The sequence below is a fragment of the Phodopus roborovskii genome, unplaced genomic scaffold (assembly GCF_943737965.1).
Source record: "Phodopus roborovskii unplaced genomic scaffold, PHOROB, whole genome shotgun sequence".
NCBI classification, from domain to species: domain Eukaryota; kingdom Metazoa; phylum Chordata; class Mammalia; order Rodentia; family Cricetidae; genus Phodopus; species Phodopus roborovskii.
Window position 1 is genome coordinate 2,814,615 of NW_026125562.1, and position 18,005 is coordinate 2,832,619.

The 18,005-nt window shown below is 46.5% G+C and overlaps 1 protein-coding gene across 2 annotated transcripts; it reads right to left on the bottom strand.

The window, feature by feature from the left end:
* Positions 1 to 496: 496 nt before the first annotated feature.
* Positions 497 to 16,165, bottom strand: Henmt1 (HEN methyltransferase 1). 2 transcript variants are annotated; one of them, XM_051177699.1, is made up of 8 exons: positions 15,756 to 16,165; positions 14,832 to 14,986; positions 12,836 to 12,964; positions 9,211 to 9,323; positions 8,282 to 8,416; positions 4,139 to 4,318; positions 3,491 to 3,539; positions 497 to 1,017 (listed from the first exon to the last, which is right to left on the bottom strand). In XM_051177699.1, exons 2-8 carry the CDS (start codon positions 14,856 to 14,858, stop codon positions 589 to 591), a joined length of 1,062 nt encoding a protein of 353 aa, XP_051033656.1. In that variant the 5' UTR covers positions 14,859 to 14,986; positions 15,756 to 16,165; the 3' UTR covers positions 497 to 588. The 2 variants fall into 2 exon arrangements, with proteins under 2 accessions (XP_051033656.1, XP_051033655.1); XM_051177698.1 differs by having other exon boundaries at positions 3,362 to 3,539; positions 15,756 to 16,162.
* Between the last annotated feature and the right edge of the window lie 1,840 nt (positions 16,166 to 18,005).

Sequence of the window (18,005 nt, forward strand, 5' to 3'; positions counted from 1 at the left end):
AGGAACTGGTTTTTGATTTTTGAGACAGGGTCTCTCTGTGTAGCCCAGGCTGACCTCAAACCCATGATCTTCCTATGCCATCCATCCAGGTGCTAGGATTACAGATAAGGGCCTCTATGCCCAGCCCTGGGAAAGGTTCTCAAGTGGCTTTGATTACATTTAAATGTTTTAATGTCACATTCAACATAGGGCTCTAACACCAAAATATAGGTGAGGACAAAATTAACATATTACCACATCCAATTTCTTCATTCTTGTAAACACCAAATTTAAAAAAAAAAAAATCCAATTTTAGAGGAAAGCAACTACTTTAGTTAAGCCCTTTCTCAGGTGAAGAACAGCCTATGTCAGGCGGATCTGTCAATGAGCTCAGGGCTCGATCTGCGTTAAAATTTTCAAAATATTACTTGAATTATGACTGTACAAAGTTTAAATCCTAGGGCTGAGGATGTAGCTCAGTGGCAGAGTGCTTGCTTACCATGCACAAGGACCCGAGTTCAATTCCCAGTACCACAAAACCAAAGAAGTTTGTATTCTAAGCCAATTTAACTATCAGCGAGACTCTGAGCTTTGGGAAAGTCAGATGACTCAGTTATCTTCAGGCCAATAATCCCAAGAATTGTGCAGGTCAACCACTACCGCAGAACCATCATTGCTTAAGCACACTGAGTCAGCGATGAGGGACCGCATCCTCTCCTCGGCAACACATAAGCGGTGCAGCTTGGGATAAGCAAGCAGTCTCCGCAGGGGTATGCAAAACTTCTCTCCTTCACAGAAGGGTTGGGGGGAATTTTCTATCCTGGCCTTTTCGGCCTCTGTGAAGGCCTCTCCCAACAGTAGGTGGGAGGCCTGGGAGAAGTCTGTGTCCGAGGGCTTAGGGTCCAATTCCTTCTCTTGGTCCCTCAGCATCCGTTGGTGTTTCAACCTCAGGCGTTCCACTTGTATCAGGAGTTCCCCAACCAGTACAAACTTGAGCACCTTTTCCTGCTGCAAACTCGGGTAAGAGGTCGTATAAACCTGAAGGGAAGAAAAACCAAACAGTACAGGAAGCTCGTTTAAACCTTCAGCAATTCGGCTACATCAGAACAACTATGTGTACATCCTGCATGTGTGAGAATGTACTCATTGTAAACGCCTCAATTTTATTGGAAGTCAAATAGATGTGCCTAGCTAACTGTTTTGCTTCCGATTCTAATGGCAACTATATCCCAGGTATGTTTCTCCCAACAGGCACTAACCCAGTATTCCTTTTATCATTTGGTGTCGATGAGTGTTTTGTCTGCACATAAATCTGTGCAACATACGTGTGACTCGTACCCACTGAGGCCAGAAGAGGGCGTTAGATCTGGAGGGACTGGAGTTAACAGAGGTTGAAAGCCTAGTCAAAATCGTAAACCAGTCTTTCTGCTACTTGATATCACATGGAAATTAGTGTAAAAAGAAAAAGGGCTCAATCTAGAGTCAGTGGTACATGCCTCTAGCCCCAGCTCCTTCAGAGGCTCAGGCAGGAGAACTACTGGTCCAAGAGATCAAGACCACTCTAGGCAACAAGATGACATACAGGCCAAAGGAAAATTAAAAATAAATGAAAATTATTCCATCAAGGGAAGAATGTATTCTTTTGAAAAATGAGGGGTGTGTGTGTGTGTGTGTGTGTGTGTGTGTGTGTGTGTGTGTGTGTGTGTGTTCATGCATCACAGGCTGGAGAGGAAATACTAATAGTTTTCCCTTTATTGCTGACAATTCTAAGAGATTACAAAGGAGGGAGAAGTCCTACTTTGAAACACCCCTAAGACGACCTCCAACAAACTGTTCTTTGTCACATAATGCCAAGGGGCCAGGCAGTCTGAAAGGATGCCATAGGCCAAGCCTGCCAGGACTCAAGGAGCATGGACCATCTTTCCATGGTGAACCTCAAAATTAGATCACTTAGCAAAGTGTGGCAGTGCCACCTTTGACCCTAGTGCTTGGGAGGTAGAGGCAGGGGGATCTTTGTGAGTTCAAAGCCAGCTTTGTCTATATAGCAAGTTCTAGGCCAGCCAGGGCTATATAGTGAGACCCTGTAAGAAAGACACAGAAAGAGAGAAGAAACAAAGGCAAGAAAACAAAAACAAAAAACTCCTTTCTACTTTTGAGACTAGTAATGAAGAAAAAGAGAAGGGAGGAAGGAGGGGGGAGAGAGAAAGAAAGAAAAAAGGGAGAAGGGGGATAGGGATAAGGAAGGAAAAGAAAGAAGCAGGGGAGGGGAGAGGAATATAAAGAAGGACAAAAGGAAGGAGTGGTGATGGTAATGGTGGTGGTGATGGTGGTGGTGGTGATGGTGGTGATGGTAGGGTGGTAGTGATGGTGGTGGTGGTAATGGTGGTGGTGGTGATGGTGGTGGTGGTGGTGGTGGTGGTGGTGGTGGTGATGGTGGTGATGGTAGGGTGGTAGTGATGGTGGTGGTGGTGGTGATGGTGGTGGTGGTGGTGGTGGTGGTGGTGATGGTGGTGGTGGTGATGGTGATGGTGGAGGTGGTGGTGATGGTGGTGGAGGTGGTGGTGGTGGTGATGGTGGTGGTGGTGGTGGTGGTGGTGGTGGTGGTGGAGGTGGTGGTGGTGGTGGAGGTGGTGATGGTGATGGTGGTGGTGATGGTGGTGGTGGTGGTGGTGATGATAGGGTGGTAGTGATGGTGGTGGTGGTGGTGATGGTGGTGGTGATGGTGGTGGTGGTGGTGATGGTGGTGGTGATGGTGGTGGTGGTGGTGGTGGTAGTGATGGTGGGGTGGTGGTGATGATGGTGGTGATGGTGGTGGTGGTGATGGTGGTGGTAATGGTAGTGGTGGTGGTGGTGGTGGTAATGGTAGAGGTGGTGGTGATGATGGTGGTGGTGGTGGTGGTTGTTAGGAACTAGCAGCCAGGTGACCCCGCCCCCAACAATGGGCGGGACGCTCATGGCTGTGTCATCGCTATGTCAGCCTTACCTGGCCCTTACCTGGCGGCTCAAGCTTTACCTGGCTGCCAGAGGACTCAGTTACGCATGACCAAGCCCCCCTTTTAAAGCAAGTGTGCCAAGAGCACCTCTCTCTGGTTTTCTCTCTCTTGCTCTCTCTTGTTCTCTCTTGTTCTCTTGCGCTCTCTCTCTCTCTGCCCCCCCCCCCCGCTCGCTCTCTCTCTCTTGCTTTTGGTTGGCCACCAGCTACCCCCTCTTTCTCTCCCTTCTCTCAATAAACTCCATGTGGGCGCTGAGACTTGTGTTTGTGTTTCTTAGGCATTAGCTGCAGCAAAAGAACAACAGTTGTAATAGGAGTCCTTGTCTCACCAGCCATCATGCTGACCCATGAACTTCTAGCCCTGACAGCTACTTCCCATAGAATACTCACAGCTTTGTACACATGCTGGTCATGCTGCTGTGAAACAAAGGGTTCAGCTAGCTTCCCACTGTTTTTCCTAAAGACACCTATCTGGGTACAATATCCAACATGCTCGGATCCAGCTGGTGGTGTCCCTACCCCAGTAAACTCCACACAGTAATTGTAACAGTTTGCAACTCGTGAAGCCCTGAAATCAAACAAAGAGAAATCAGCTCTCTGAACATACAGTTTTGATTAAACAGCTTCATAAACTCATAAATGACTTCTTGTCAGCAGTTTTCAGAAACACAGAAAATATATGAATCAAAACATTTCTAAGTCAAGCATAGAGGCACGTGCCTATCATAAATAAGGCAGAAGGGTAAGAAGTTTAAAGCTAGCTTGAGCTATATAAGGAGACATAACCTCATTTAAAAAAAAAAAATTCTAAAGTTGAACACGAGCGTATCACCAGGATGCCTGACTTCTGTGCGGGGTGGGGGGTCAGTAACACATTTTCAGTCTCCAAGTCAACATGGGAAGAGGAAAGGGAGGCTATGGGACGGGCAGAGTACGCGAGCCAAGAAGCCATCACCTCACAGCCCACACCCAGTAAGCACACACTATTTTCCCCTGATGCCCAAATGTGCTGCTTTCCTTGTGATCTGACTACATCATAAGTCACATGTGGAGATCTTGCAGGAACAAGTAACAAACAGGTGAGGTAAGACAGACAGATCAAAGCTTACTTCCTACAACAGGGTTCCTACCAAATGAACAAACAACAAGCAAACATTCTGAACTTACCAGGTCTGAAACTCCATCCTGCTCCACTCAAACTTATGATCTGCATCCCTCAGGGTCACTGTGGGAAACAGGGGGTTGAATTCAGCATTTGGTGTGCTGATGACGATCATGGATGGTGACAGGTATCCAAACACCACTTCAGGAAATCTGGCCAGATCATCTGAATTCAAATGTTCTATTCTAAAGCGGTTAATAAAAAAAAAAAAAAAAAAACAATAGAATTAACATGGCTTCACTTGGATGTATTTTCCTAATTGACTTGGCAAAAATAATTCCTACTTGGATGTTGGTTTCTCCTTTCTTTGATAATGCTACAGTCCACAACCCATGAGCAATTGTTCTTATGTTTGAATCCTTCCCACTCCCATCATTGCCGAGGATGATCCATCAACTAAGACCCTCTGTTGCCCTCTATAGAACTCATAGCAATGTTCCTTTAAAAATAAAAAAAGTATCTGAGCACATGCATCCCTTGATTTGATGCCCCCAAAATTCATTTCCTCTATGAGCTCTTTTCAAAGATGACTGACAACTGCAGAGATAGCTCAACAATTATGAGCACACACTGCTCTCACAGAGGACCCAAGTTTGGTTTGCAGCACCCATGTTAGGTGACTCACAACCACCTGAACTCCAGCTCCAGGGGATCTGATGCCCTCTTCTAGCTTGGGGCTAGAAGTTCAGATACCCTGTACTCAGGAAAAATCTGGCATGGGAACATACATCTACTACCCCAATGCTGGTGAGGCAAAGATCAAAAGATCTCTTGGGCTTGTTGGCCAGTGAGTGTAGCCAACCAGCAAGACTCAGGGTCATTGAAAGTCCACCTCAAAAACAGGCATGATGGCACACATTTATTCCCAGCACTCGGGAGTCAGAGGCAAACAGATCTCTATGAGTTCGAGGCCAGCCTGGTCTACAGAGTGAGTTTCAAGGACAGCTAGGGCTACACAGAGAAATCCTATCTCAAAAAGAGAAAGAAAGAAAGAAAGGAAGGAAGGAAGGAAGGAAGGAAGGAAGAAGGAAGGAACAAAGGAAAGGAAAAAGAAAAAAATGCAGACACAGGAGGACATCAAACTCTAGTCTCCAGCACCCACGCATTTATGTTCATGAGTGCATGTACACACACACACACACACACACACACACACACACACACACACACACGAGTGCATGAATGTATTCCCTGAGACAGCAGGTAGAGATGAGAGCTACAGCATCCACTTAGCATGCATGAAGCACTTGATCAATACCCTATCCTGAAAAGAAAAAAAAAGTATCCTCTACACTGAGCAGTGGTGGCACACGCCTTTGATCCCAGCACTCCGGAGGCAGAGGCAGGCAGGGCAGTTCAAGACCAGCCTGGTCTATAAGACCTAGTTTCAGGACAGGCTCCAAAACCACAGAGAAACCCTGTCTCCAAAAACAAAAACCAAAAAGAAAGAAAGAGAGAGAGAGAGAGAGAAGAGAGAAAGAAGCATCCTCTAAATCTAGCATTGAAATACTAAGGTGAATCCAGATTAAGGGATGATATTCTAGGGCGAAAAAAAAAGATGAAACAAACCTGTTCCCAACATCCATACTAAAATCCCCAGACTGGATGTAGCGGAGCAAACCTTTAATCCCAGCACAGAGGCAGGCAGATCTCTGTGAGCTCCAGGACAGCCAGGGGTACATAAAGAGACCCTGTCTCAAAAAGTGCCAAAAAAAAAAAAAAAACAAAATCCACATTTTAAATAACTTTATTTGAAAATAGCTATAAAAGATATCACTAGAACAACTGAGTTGTGAATGTTGGATATAGACTACTATAGAACAGCATACTATGGCTACATAAGAGGAAGCACACAATCTTATTTTTTTTAATTTTTATTATTATTATTATTAGTGTGTGTGTGTGTGTGTGTGTGTGTGTGTGTGTGTGTGTGAGGAAGATATACGTGTGCCATAAATGGAGACCAGAGTACAACACTGAAAACCAGTTCTCTCCTTCTGTCTTTACAAGAGTTCTGGAAATTGAACACAGGTCTGTAGACTGACATAGCCAACTGCCTTTTTCTGCTGAGCCATCTGATTGGCTCAAATCATTCCATCTTAGAAAAAATGTTGAAGGGCCTGCAATGTGGCTAATAGGTTAAAGGTGCTCGCCTTCAAGCCTAAAAATATGAGTTCAGGAACACACACACAATCTAATAAAAATGTTTAGGGAAATATCTTTAAAATACAGGTATTTATGGGTAACGGGCCATTGTGTTCAATGTATTCTCAAGTGGATCCTATGAAAAAATGCATATAGGAAGTTACACAGAGAAGCAAAGCCTAAGTAAATGGAACCAAAGGTATAGAATTAGTGAGCCTGGTTGAACAGAACGGTGCTTTGTACCCAATCCCACGAAGGGTCTGTACATCTGTAACTCAAGTGATAACAAAAGTGTGGAGGACTTGAGCTGGGGCTCAGGGGCAATGCCCTGTATCATAAGATCCAACACCTCAAACAAATACGATTCATGGGTATCGTGGTTTAATAAGGACTGGAAAAAAACAGGCTGAATAGATGTTTATTCAGGGAGAAATAACTTCAACAGAGACAGATAAACACCAGCAGGTTCCTGGTCCCAAGGATGCCTCTGGATGTTCTCTGTCCCCATCCAGTCCAGCAAACAAGAGAGCACTATGGGGGGGGAGGCCTTCCCCAGGCCCCAGTTTCCCCTAGTTTCATGTCCACCCCTGTCCCCACCCCCAGTGGGCGTGGTCAGTGCCACAGGTACAGACAAAGTGAATATCTCGCTACACGTGGGAGGGCTTGGAGTGGGGGGGGAGAACAACATCTCAAAAGATAAGACAATTATTTTTTAAAGGCATTGCCAAATACTACTAAATGTGACATCACAGATTAACCCCAGCACAACATAAGTATCATCAATACCCAACTCTTACCAAATGACAGACCATCCCAACAAAAGAAACAAATGAATTAAATTACTCATAGCTCAAAATGACTTAACAATTTGTAGACTATTCCATCCAAATACGTCAGCATACACCTCCTTCCCAGAAGCCCATAGAACGTTCCCTAAAGTAGATCATATATTAGGACATGAAGCACATCTCACAAATATAGAAAAACTGAAATGTTTCCCTGTCCTGTCTGATCCCAGTGGAATAAGAGTACAAATCAAAGGCAACAGAAACCCTGAAGGACACAAAACACTGATTTCAATCCTCAATGCCACATAAAATTGATCATGGTGGTAACACCACTAATCCAGCACTTGGGAGTTAGGGGCAAGGAGGAGGAGAAATTCAAGATTATATACAGCAAGTTCCAGGCCATCCTGGGTGGAGCGGGGGAGGGGAAGGGGAGAGAAGGAGAAGAAGGTGGTGAAAGGAGCTGGAGAGATAGTTCAGTGGTTAAGAGCACTGGCTGCTCTTCCAGAGGATCAGTTTGATTCCCAGTGCCCATATGGTGGCTCACAACTGTTACCTGTCTGTGATTCCAGTCCCAAGGAATTCAATCCCTCTTTAACCTCCTCAGGCACTGCACACACACATGGCACAGAGACATGCATTCAGGCAAAGACACACATAAAAGTGAATGTCTAAAAACGAAATACATTATAAAAAAAGAAATAAATTAATTTCTTTATTTTTATGTGTGTGACTGTTTTGTTTGCAAACCATCTGCACTGGGAATTCAAAAGAGGGAGTTGGTGCCCATGCAATAGAGTTATAGAGGGATGTTAGCTACAATGTGGGCTGGGAATTGAACCCATATCTTCTGCAAGAACAAGTGTTCTTAGCCACTGAGACGTCTCTCCAGCCCCACAAATGAAAGTTTTAAACAGGAACAAAGGCCTATAGATATAACCTTCTTATTTCAAAAGGGGAAAGCAGTGTAGAGAAAGAGAATGCATATTTAATATGATAAGGAATAGAAGGGAAGCATTAACCAGTGACTATGTAATGAGTATGTAAATGTGTTTTTGGAATTATCTTCATATTTGGAATTCTCAAGTAAAACAATAAAAGGAAAAAGATACTCCCAACTGATGAGTATACTACTTACAAATAATCACATTCATTACTGAGGTTAATCCCTTCATATTTTTCAAAATGGACAGCTGATACAACTTTCAGACTTACAATTCAATGCATGTTATCAAGTCGAATCCAAGCAAGCGAGAGTCTCTCTCCACAACAGAGCCATGATACAAGGTGACAGTCAAATCTAGATCTCGGGGTTTTACAAATTCCCCCAAATAGGGAGACAAGTGATGCCTGCAAGAGAGTCATCAGTCAGCAACAATTGCAAACAACCGACTCAGCAATCAGGGCTGGGGATATGGCTCAGGGGCAGAGGTCATATCTAGCTGTATGAGGAGAGGCCCTGAAACCCAAAGTCCTGCTTTGGTGTGTATAGATTTACAACTGTAATTCCCAGAACCACAAAAGTAAAAGGAGAAGGAGCTCTCACAGCTGTAGAACCCGGGTCCTCTGATCATCACCTTTTGACTACACTGATGTGAGTCCTACTCAGCTGGTTTTTCTCTTCTTGTACTAAACTCTAAGCCACAGGGCAGCTTCCTTCCACAGTAGGAAGTTGGGCCACTAAGTATATGATTTTAAACTTTCCATATTGTTCTCATTCTCAGACTCTGCCTCTCTTTGGAAGAGAGATATTTCAGCTCTTTAGAAGAGCAGGTTTCAAAAGGATCTAGAAATCTAACATGCATCAGAGAAGCAGAAAGGCAAATGTGGTGTGGAGGTACTAAACATGAGCTAAAACCCTCCCTCGGAGCTGATGCAGTCATGAGACTTAACCCACAGCTGAAAAGATAGGTAATAAAGCCAGGTGTGGTGGCACCCTGCAAATTGAAGATGAGGATGCCTACGCTATGTCATAATATCTTCTCTCATAAAAGAGGGAGAATCTATTTCTTAGGGAAGAACCCCATGACCTATGACTATACCCCACCTCTCAAGAGCTCCACCACCACTCTGGGGACCAGGCTTCCAACAGAAGCACCTTTAGGAGATGAAACACATCCAAACCACAGCACTGGAAGCATTACCCATTTGAATGTAATTTTTCTTCATTGATATCTACCCCAACAAGCAGTTGAATGCATGGGTAGATTTTTAGCAGCTTTAGGAGCTTGGTATCGCCACATCCCAGGTCTGCAACCTATAAATAAAGACAATGTCATTTGTAAAACATTCAGAGCCAGAAAAGTAAACTAGAGGGACCAGGCAGTGGTGATGCATGCCTTTGATCCCAGGCAGAGCTCAACATACTCAGGCAGAGGAAGGAGGGTTTCTCTGAGTTCAAGGCCAGCCTGGTCTACAAAGTGAGTTTCATATCAGCCAGGATTGTTACACAGAGAAACCCTGTCTCAAAAAATAAATCAAGAGGGTGTCTAGGAAGATGGTCCAGTTACTGAAGTGCAAGAATGAGGACCACCCATATATAAAGTCAGAAAGTCATTATGAAGCAGAAGGTACCTGTAATCCTACTTGCAGCCTAGCCAAATCTGAGAGATCCAAGTTCCATGAGAAACCTATCTCAAAAAACATGCACCCATGCACGCACGTGTGGGTGGAGGCTCAGAAAAGGTCAACACTGGGTGTCTTTCTCTGTTACTCTCCACTCCTTCCTCTGCCTGAGTATGTTGAGAGCACAAGTCTGTGACACCATGCCCAGCAGGGGTTGGAGTTTTAGCATTATGCTTCAGAAACAAAGCTTGCTAAAACTCTGCTTCCATTCCCTTCTCACAGAGTAACTTAATTTCTTAATCTTTTTTTAAGTTTATGCATTAATCTACTTATTGAGACGGGGTCTCCTGTGGCCTAGGCTGGCCTCAAACTTGATATGTAGCCAAACCACATCCTGAGTACTAAGAATTCTGGGATTACAGTACGCACCACTGTGCCATTTTACAAGAGGTCAAACTCGGGGCTTTGTGCATGCTAGACAAGCATTCTACCAACTCAGCTATATCCCCAGCCCTCAATCTCAAATTATTTAGGAAAACAGTCATATTGAGCCATATGAAATTCCATATTGAGCTGCCAAAAGCGAGGGGGGCAGAGGACGGGGACACTTCAGACCCTTCAAGCGAACAGATTTGCTTAAAAGGCTACTAAGACAGGTGTGTGAACATTTGCAAAATAGCTGAAGCAATTAAAGGAAGCCAGTAAGAGAAGTCCTCTTAACCCAGTCCTCACCACTGAGCAGAGAAAGAACCACCTTACCAGAATCTCCTGCCATGCCAAGCCCACTAGCATAATAACTAGGTACTTTAGTCTATGAAACTATGACTTTGCCCCAAAGCTGATGGACAGGCCCATTATCACTTGAGGTGCCACTGTTTTGTTTGTTTGTTTGTTTGGTCAGTTTTTGCTTTTAAGTTAGACTCCCACTATGTAGCGAAGGCTGACATCAAACTCCAGAGCTTAAGCAATCCTCCTGCCTCTGCAAAGTTCACCTAGGGTTAGATACATGTGCCATCCTGGCCCATTTACTCATCTAGTATGAAAAGAACCACAGTACTTCTGACCACAATACCACCTGATATTACAACTGAACATTCCTGAAATGTGGAATCTGTAGCATTAAAACCAGCTAGAAAAAAAAAAAAAAATCAAGATTTCTCTCACATTTAAATGTTAGTGAAAGGGTCCAGAGAAGTGGTTCAGAAGTTAAGAATGCTGGCTGCTGGGGCTGGAGAGATGGCTCAGCCGTTAAAGGCTAGGCTCACAACCAAAAATATAAGACTGCTGGCTGCTCTTTCAGAGAAACCAGTTTCAGTTCCCAGTATCCATCCACATCAGATAGCAAACACTGCCTGTAACTCCAGTTCCAGACAATCTGATCTCCTCTGGCATCACACTGGCAGAGAGAGAAAGAGAGAGAGACAGAGAGACAGAGAGAGACAGAGAGACAGAGAGAGACAGAGACAGAGAGAGACAGAGAAAGAATGAGACAGGGGGACAGAGAAATAGATTTTTCAGTTGTTCAGACAGGGTTTCTCTGTGTAGCCCTAGCTGTCCCAAAATTCACTCTGTAGACAAGGATGGCATGGAACTCAGGGATCAAAGGCATGTGCCACCACACCCAGCTACAAATAAATCTTTTTTTAAAGAAAAAAAATAGTAAAGAAGAATTCCTTTTTTGTGCTGTTGTGTTTTCCCTTGCTTACCAGAGCACATGGGTGGCAATCAGGGAGCTTGTGGGAGTCAATTCTCTTGGCTTCCACCAGGTGGATCATGGGACTGAACTCAGGTCATGAGATTTGGCAATGAGCGTCTCTGCTGGCTGGTCGAGCCACACACACACACACACACACACACACACACACACACACACTTCGCCTGCTAGCAAGGTGACTTCCACCCCAGCTCTGTGCCCCCTGTGCAGGGCTAAAGGGACTCACTATGTTTCATGTTCCAGGAAAGGGGTCCCTGCAAAGGCCTTCCTCCATTAAGGCTTAGCTCAGACTTCGTGTTTCCATTCCCTGCCTCAATGTGGACATTTTCTATTTGTTCCCAAAATTTCCTTTAACCAGTTTCCTCAAGCTCCTCCCCCAGCCCACCCCCATGCCACTGAACTGTCTCCCCAAACTGATGAAATAGCTTTTCCTCAATGATCCTTCCCAGCCAGGCTGGGAAATACCTGTGGTCCCCACTTTGTCAGGGAAAAGAAAGAAGGCTAAAATGGAAAGCAAGAATCACTCAAGGCCACACATGAACACATGAGCGTGGTAGTCACGCCTTAAATTCCAGCACTTGGAAAATAGAGGCAGGCAGATCTCTGGGTTCAAGGCCAGCCTGGTCTACAGAGGGAATTTTTAGGATAGCCAGGGTCACAGAGAGAAACCCTGTCTTGAAAAAAAAAGGGGGGGGGGAGGAAGGAAGGAGAAGAAAAAGGAAGGAAGGAAAGAAAAAGAAATCACTAGAACAGGAGAATTTGAGACCAGCCAGGACAACATAGCCAGATCTTATATTTAAAAACAGATTGGGGGCGGGGGGGGGGGGGCCGGCGGTTCAGCAGGTATAGTGTCAAACACAATCCCAAACTTGGGATGGAGAGGCAGAGTGCAGATGGAGACCAGCTTGAGCTCTAAGACCCTGAATCCAAAAATAAACTTCCCTCACTATAATTAAGCTGCCATCAATGTTAAAAATGCTGCTGGCCCTTCTTGGGATTATCATAAAGGATTTTCCCAATTTGTGACTTTGTTTACTTCTCCATGGTTAGAAAAAAAGGAAAGGGGGGGGACTACTTAACTCTGAAACACATGTTGCCATTTCCCTTAAGGTCTTCTCCCTATTGCAATCATCACTGTGAAGTTTCTTCAGCTGGGCAAACCTACAGTCTCTGCTTCAAGAGCTGCCGCAGGAGGATCACTTGAGTGTATGAGTTAAAAGTCAGACTAGGCAACATACACAACCGTATCTTTTCTGTTTTGAAGTTCTATACTTGTATTACAATTTGCCACACTCTGTCCACCACCACATCAGTCTTTTCCCGGCAGGGGATGTAGCTTAGCAGGAAAGTGCTGGCCCAGCATGCCACAGCCTGTTTGCAATCCCTGACACTGGGGTAGGAGGTGGAGGTCTGGCCTTACTAGTATATTTGATAAACCACTTTAGTAGGGCAATATTAACAGTTTTTTAAAAAATAAAAAAGATAATTACCTTCTTGGGTTCATGACGATCCACTAAATCTCTAACAAACTGGTACCGTTGTTTGTATAGTGGTGGTTTAAACCTAATTACCTTCTCTGGACAAACTTCTTCAAAATTACCACCAACCACACTATTGCACTGAAAGATTTGAAACAACAAGTTCTCAATCATGCATGACTTTAGACATTTAAGCAGAAAACAAAAAGATTTCTTCTCTCCAATCAACTGAGGCAATAACAGTCTCCATACAGCTCAAACCTAAAGTCACCAGGCAGCAACTCCCTCCACCCCACACCCCTCCACCCCACACCCCTCCACCCCACACCCCTCCACCCCACACCCCCTCCACCCCTCACCCCCTCCACCCCACATCCCCTCCACCCCTCACCCCCTCCACCCTCCACCCCACACCCCCTCCACCCCACACCCCTCCACCCCACACCCCTCCACCCCACACCCCCTCCACCCCTCACCCCTCACCCCACACCCCCTCACCCCCTCCACCCCACACCCCCTCCACCCCTCACCCCCTCACCCCCTCACCCCTCCACCCCTCACCCCCTCCACCCCTCACCCCCTCCACCCCTCACCCCCTCCACCCCTTACCCCTCCACCCCTTACCCCTCCACTCTACCACCCCTCCACCCTCCACCCCACACCCTCTCCACCCCACACCCCTCCACCCCTCCACTCTACCACCCCTCCACTCCACACCCCCTCCACCCCTTACCCCTCCACTCCATACCCCCTCCACCCCACAACCCCTCCACCCCTCACCCCCTCCACCCCTCACCCCCTCCACCATTTACCCCTCCACTCTACCACCCCTCCACCCTCCACCCCACACCCCCTCCACCCCTCCACTCTACCACCCCTCCACTCCACACCCCCTCCACCCCACAGCCCCTCCACCCCTTCACTCTACCACCCCTCCATTCCATACCCCCTCCACTCTACCATTCCCTCCACCCCTCCACCCCACACCCTCTCCAGTCTACCACTCCCTCCGCTCCTCACCCCTCCTCTCTACCACCCCCTCCACACCACAACCCCTCCACACCACACCCCATCCCCTCCACACCACACCCCACCCCCCTCCACACCACACCCCACCCCCTCCACACCACACCCCACCCCCTCCACACCACACCCCACCCCCTCCACACCACACCCCCTCCACACCACCTCTTTTCAGTATGCCATAACTGGGCTTTATGCTTCCTGTAGCTAAACTTCAGGGGTTGTTTTACAGAACTGCCAAAGACTGTGGTCCAGATGGGAGGCTAGGAAACGCTGGGCAAACAACAGAGCCCTCAGCTCCCAACCTTTACTGGAACTTCTCTAAGGCCACTCTCCAGGAGACTTTGATTGTGAGTTTGTCTGAATCCCAGTCTTTGGACAGCACAGGCCAGTTTTAGCAAGAATTCTGCTAATTCAGCTTAAAGTGAATTTCCTACCCTTGATTTCTGACCACCCTCACCATCTATCGTTTGGATTCTGAATGGATGTTTACTTTTGATTTCCTAAGCACTTACCCTATCTTCCCATACCCTACTCTTAGCACACATCTCTATATATACAGACATCTCCATTCTCTGCTGTCCTCGCACTGAGTTAAACCCTACTACAGTACTCTTACTCGAACAATCCTAAATCAGAATAGCCCTTCTTAGCAGATCCAAGAGAAAAAGAAATGTGAGCTGTATCTGTAACAGCTGTGCCAACTGCTCCTACAGTACCATAAAGGAGTAAACCAAGACTAAACTTGTATCTAGAGTTATGATAGCCAATAAAAGAGGAAGACAAGTATGGCTGAGATGTAAGTTACTGGGCGACCACTTGTCTTGCATGAGAGAGGTCCTGGCTTCCATCCCCAGCAATACACTGATGTCAGTCTTTAGTTCAACACCCCAGGGAGAGGCAAGGGCCTAAATAGGATGGTTTGTCATTTCTGCACAGTACCCCTCTGAGACCCACGTAGGTGAGTAAGAAGGGTCGCATTTACCGGTATGTTCTTTCCTGCCACTTCCATTTTGTTTCCAACTTCCGTTGTGACAAAAATAGTAACAATAAAAATGCAGATTTATCCTCCAAGCTCTGTATCACAATCAGCGGCAACTCAGCTGTAAATGCCAAATAATCCCTTTTCACACGAGACGCCTAGAAGAAATGATGGCCCAGATGAAAAGGGGTAGGTGTTCTGCCTACTTCTCACCTGTTACCACTTGCCCACAGAATTCATCCAGTAAGTACTGAGATACTGACACTGGGTTCTGAAAGTTCCAACTCTTGTTTTGCCCTTCACAGTTAATTCAGTGTGATACAAAGTATTGCTAAGGTCCTTAACCTCGGGTGGTGGATGCTGCTCAGGTGGTATCATGCTTACCTAGCAAGCATGAAGTATATCCCCAACTCCGCATAAAACCAGACCCGGTGGCACATGAGAGTAACAAAGCACACAGAAGTTCAAGGTCATCCTCGAATTCTCAGCCTCATCCATACTGCTTTCAGTAACTTCTCAAACATCATCAAATAAACTTGGGGGCGTTGGTGCCCTAATAAGCCAGTAATACTACAGCACTGATCCAATTCACTCTGGGACTTGAATGTTGGTATCCTACTACACATGTTCCCATCAACTAGAACTTAATTTGAAGTAGGCAAGCAGCAGCCACCAGCTTTTCAGAGATTTCCTGGCTTGTATTATGAACTTCAGCTGGGGGTTAGGGGTGGTGTCAGTGTCCCATATCTAGCCCGCGTCTACCCCCTGCATCACTCACCCAGGGGATAAGAAGCAAATCCACCCTAGAAAGCAAACTGATCAGACAAAGCACCGCCCAGTCCCGTGAAGCTGCGGGCCCCGCCCCTGACGCCCGCGCAGCCGCGCTGCTCCATCCCCGTTCTCCGCACCTGGGGGAACCCTCCGCACCTGGACGCTGGCTGCCCCAGCGCCTCGCGCCTGCGCTCTGCGCCCTCAGGGTCCTCGCTGGGCGTGCGAAGCCCGGCCATGCTCGGGCCCCATCCTTCCGGGCTGCCGAGTCCACCGCTTCGGTTTTGGGTCACTTAACGGCCGCTGTGGCGCATGCCCCGAAGACATTTTCCAGATCTTCCGAACCCTAGGGACCACGACTCTCAGCGCCTCCGCATCCCAGGCCCTCGCGCTGCGGCGACCTGCCCCCGGCGCGACTGTTGGGTGCGGCCCAGACGGGCGGCCAGGCTGCGGGCTGGGCGTCTGTTAGGTTCGTGGCGCCCCGGGTGCGAGGCTCCTCGTGCGCGGAAGAGACGTGGAGGTCGCCCCGGGCCAATGGCAGGCCACAGAAGAGGCATGTGGGCCCAGCGCGAGCCGGCTGGCCCGGAGCAATTATGACACGAGGGCCTTTTAGGGACCGCAAGCTGGGGAAAGGTGGTTCCCAGTCACCTAAACTCTTAAACATGTTCTTTCGGTTTCCAACACCCAGTTTTGTTTTGTTTTGTTTCCTAAAATCACACTTCAAGAACTTCCTGATCTCAGAAAACGTGTTAGGTCCTCCTTTCTGTCAACTTTACACATGCTGTATACCACCAAACAAGGCTCTGGGAGCGTGGGGGTGGGGGGCACAGACACAGAACCTGCTTTAAAACTGAACCAGGTGTGGCAGCACACTTCCTATAATCCCAAGTAGGAGAGGGAAACAATCATGAATTCAAAGTTATCTGATACTACTTTGTCGAAGGCCAGCCTGAGCCGCACGAGACCCTTGTCTCAAATTCATCCATTAATTTATCCCAAAGCTTGTGTTTACTAATGAATAACATATCAATATATCATAAATGAGCCGGACATGGTAGTGCATGCCTGTGGTAATAGCGCTTGGAGATAAGGATCAGAAATTCAAGGCCCGCTTCAGGTACTAAGGAAAAGCAACACATTAAATATTAAATACCCAAACGCTCACTGGCTGCTCTGTGCAACTTCATGATGCTGATACTTAAGATAATTTACATCTTGTTTTCATTTTGGAGTGTAGAGTTTATGAAGAAAATAGGTGTGGCTCGAGCTTTAAAGATAGGATCATGTAATATGGCAGTTTGAGAGATCCCTGGTGGCTTAGCACACATGCAGTTCAAACAAGGTGACTTCAGCACTAGGAAAATGTGCCGGTTCGTGGTGTCATCTTGACACGATCTAGAACCCCTGAGCATGCCTATGGTGGGGAATAGACGTGATTCCCCTAGTGAGATGATAAGGCTTGACCACTGCAGGCGGTGTTATTCCTGTCTTATACTGGATGGAAAAGGACCCCAGCGGCAGGCAGCATTCATTCCGGCAAGACTGAATACCACGTGACCCAGGATGAGGAGAATTTTGAGCCGAAATAATCCCTTCCTTCCCTCCTTGAATTGTTTTTGTCCAGGTATTTCATCACAGTGAGGCAACCGCAATAAGAGCTGAGGAACAATTAGTTCTTTCTGGCCAAGAGAATTAAATCTCTGACCTAGATGGGCACCTAACATTCCATTTGGTCTGATCAACGACCTGGCGCAGGAAGAAACCATCCCTCCAGAAATGTCTCTCCACAGAGGCTCATATATTGAAGGGCTGGATCCAGCTGGTGTCAATACTGAGAAATAATTGGATTGGGGAGGGGGGGTAATGTTCCACTGATGAATTTATATCTGAATTAGCTGCATACGCTAAGAGGTGGGTCCTAGCTGGGAGAAGTAATTCACTGGAAATGTACCTCTCCCTCCCTGCTTTCTGGCTTTCATGAGGCAAGCAGCTCTTTTGCTACATGGTCCCATTGTCATAACCTCAGGCACAAAGCATGGAGCCATCAGAACTTGGATTGAAACATCTGAAAGCATAAACCTAGATTCCTATTTTGAGATATTTTATCTCTGGTGTTTCTTCCCCAACAGACAGATCTAGAATTTTTCCTAGTTGACCCATTTATGGATATAAATTCCTCACTTGCCTATTCCATCCTCTCTTAGACTCCTATGAGGCTCTGAGCTTGCTTCCCAAGCCTGAAAATTATCCTTGACTCTGTTTTCTCTGCCCTTCCCAAATTTGAACAATCACCAAACTCCATAATTCAAGCTGTGAGCTGCATCTGTTCTTTTCCACAGCCAACACCTTAGTATAGACTTTGTCAACATAACTCACCTTCCTGTAACATACTGTGAGTCCCATCCTGAA

Excerpts from the sequence above, each read along its gene's own strand:
- Henmt1 (XM_051177698.1), bottom strand. The coding sequence starts at position 14,858 with ATGGAAGTGGCAGGAAAGAACATACCG. Across the intron at positions 12,965-14,831 it reads TGGCAGGAAAGAACATACCG|TGCAATAGTGTGGTTGGTGG; the intron begins GTAAATGCGACC and ends CAAATCTTTCAG. Across the intron at positions 1,018-3,361 it reads ACCAGCATGTGTACAAAGCT|GTTTATACGACCTCTTACCC; the intron begins GTGAGTATTCTA and ends TCTTCCCTTCAG.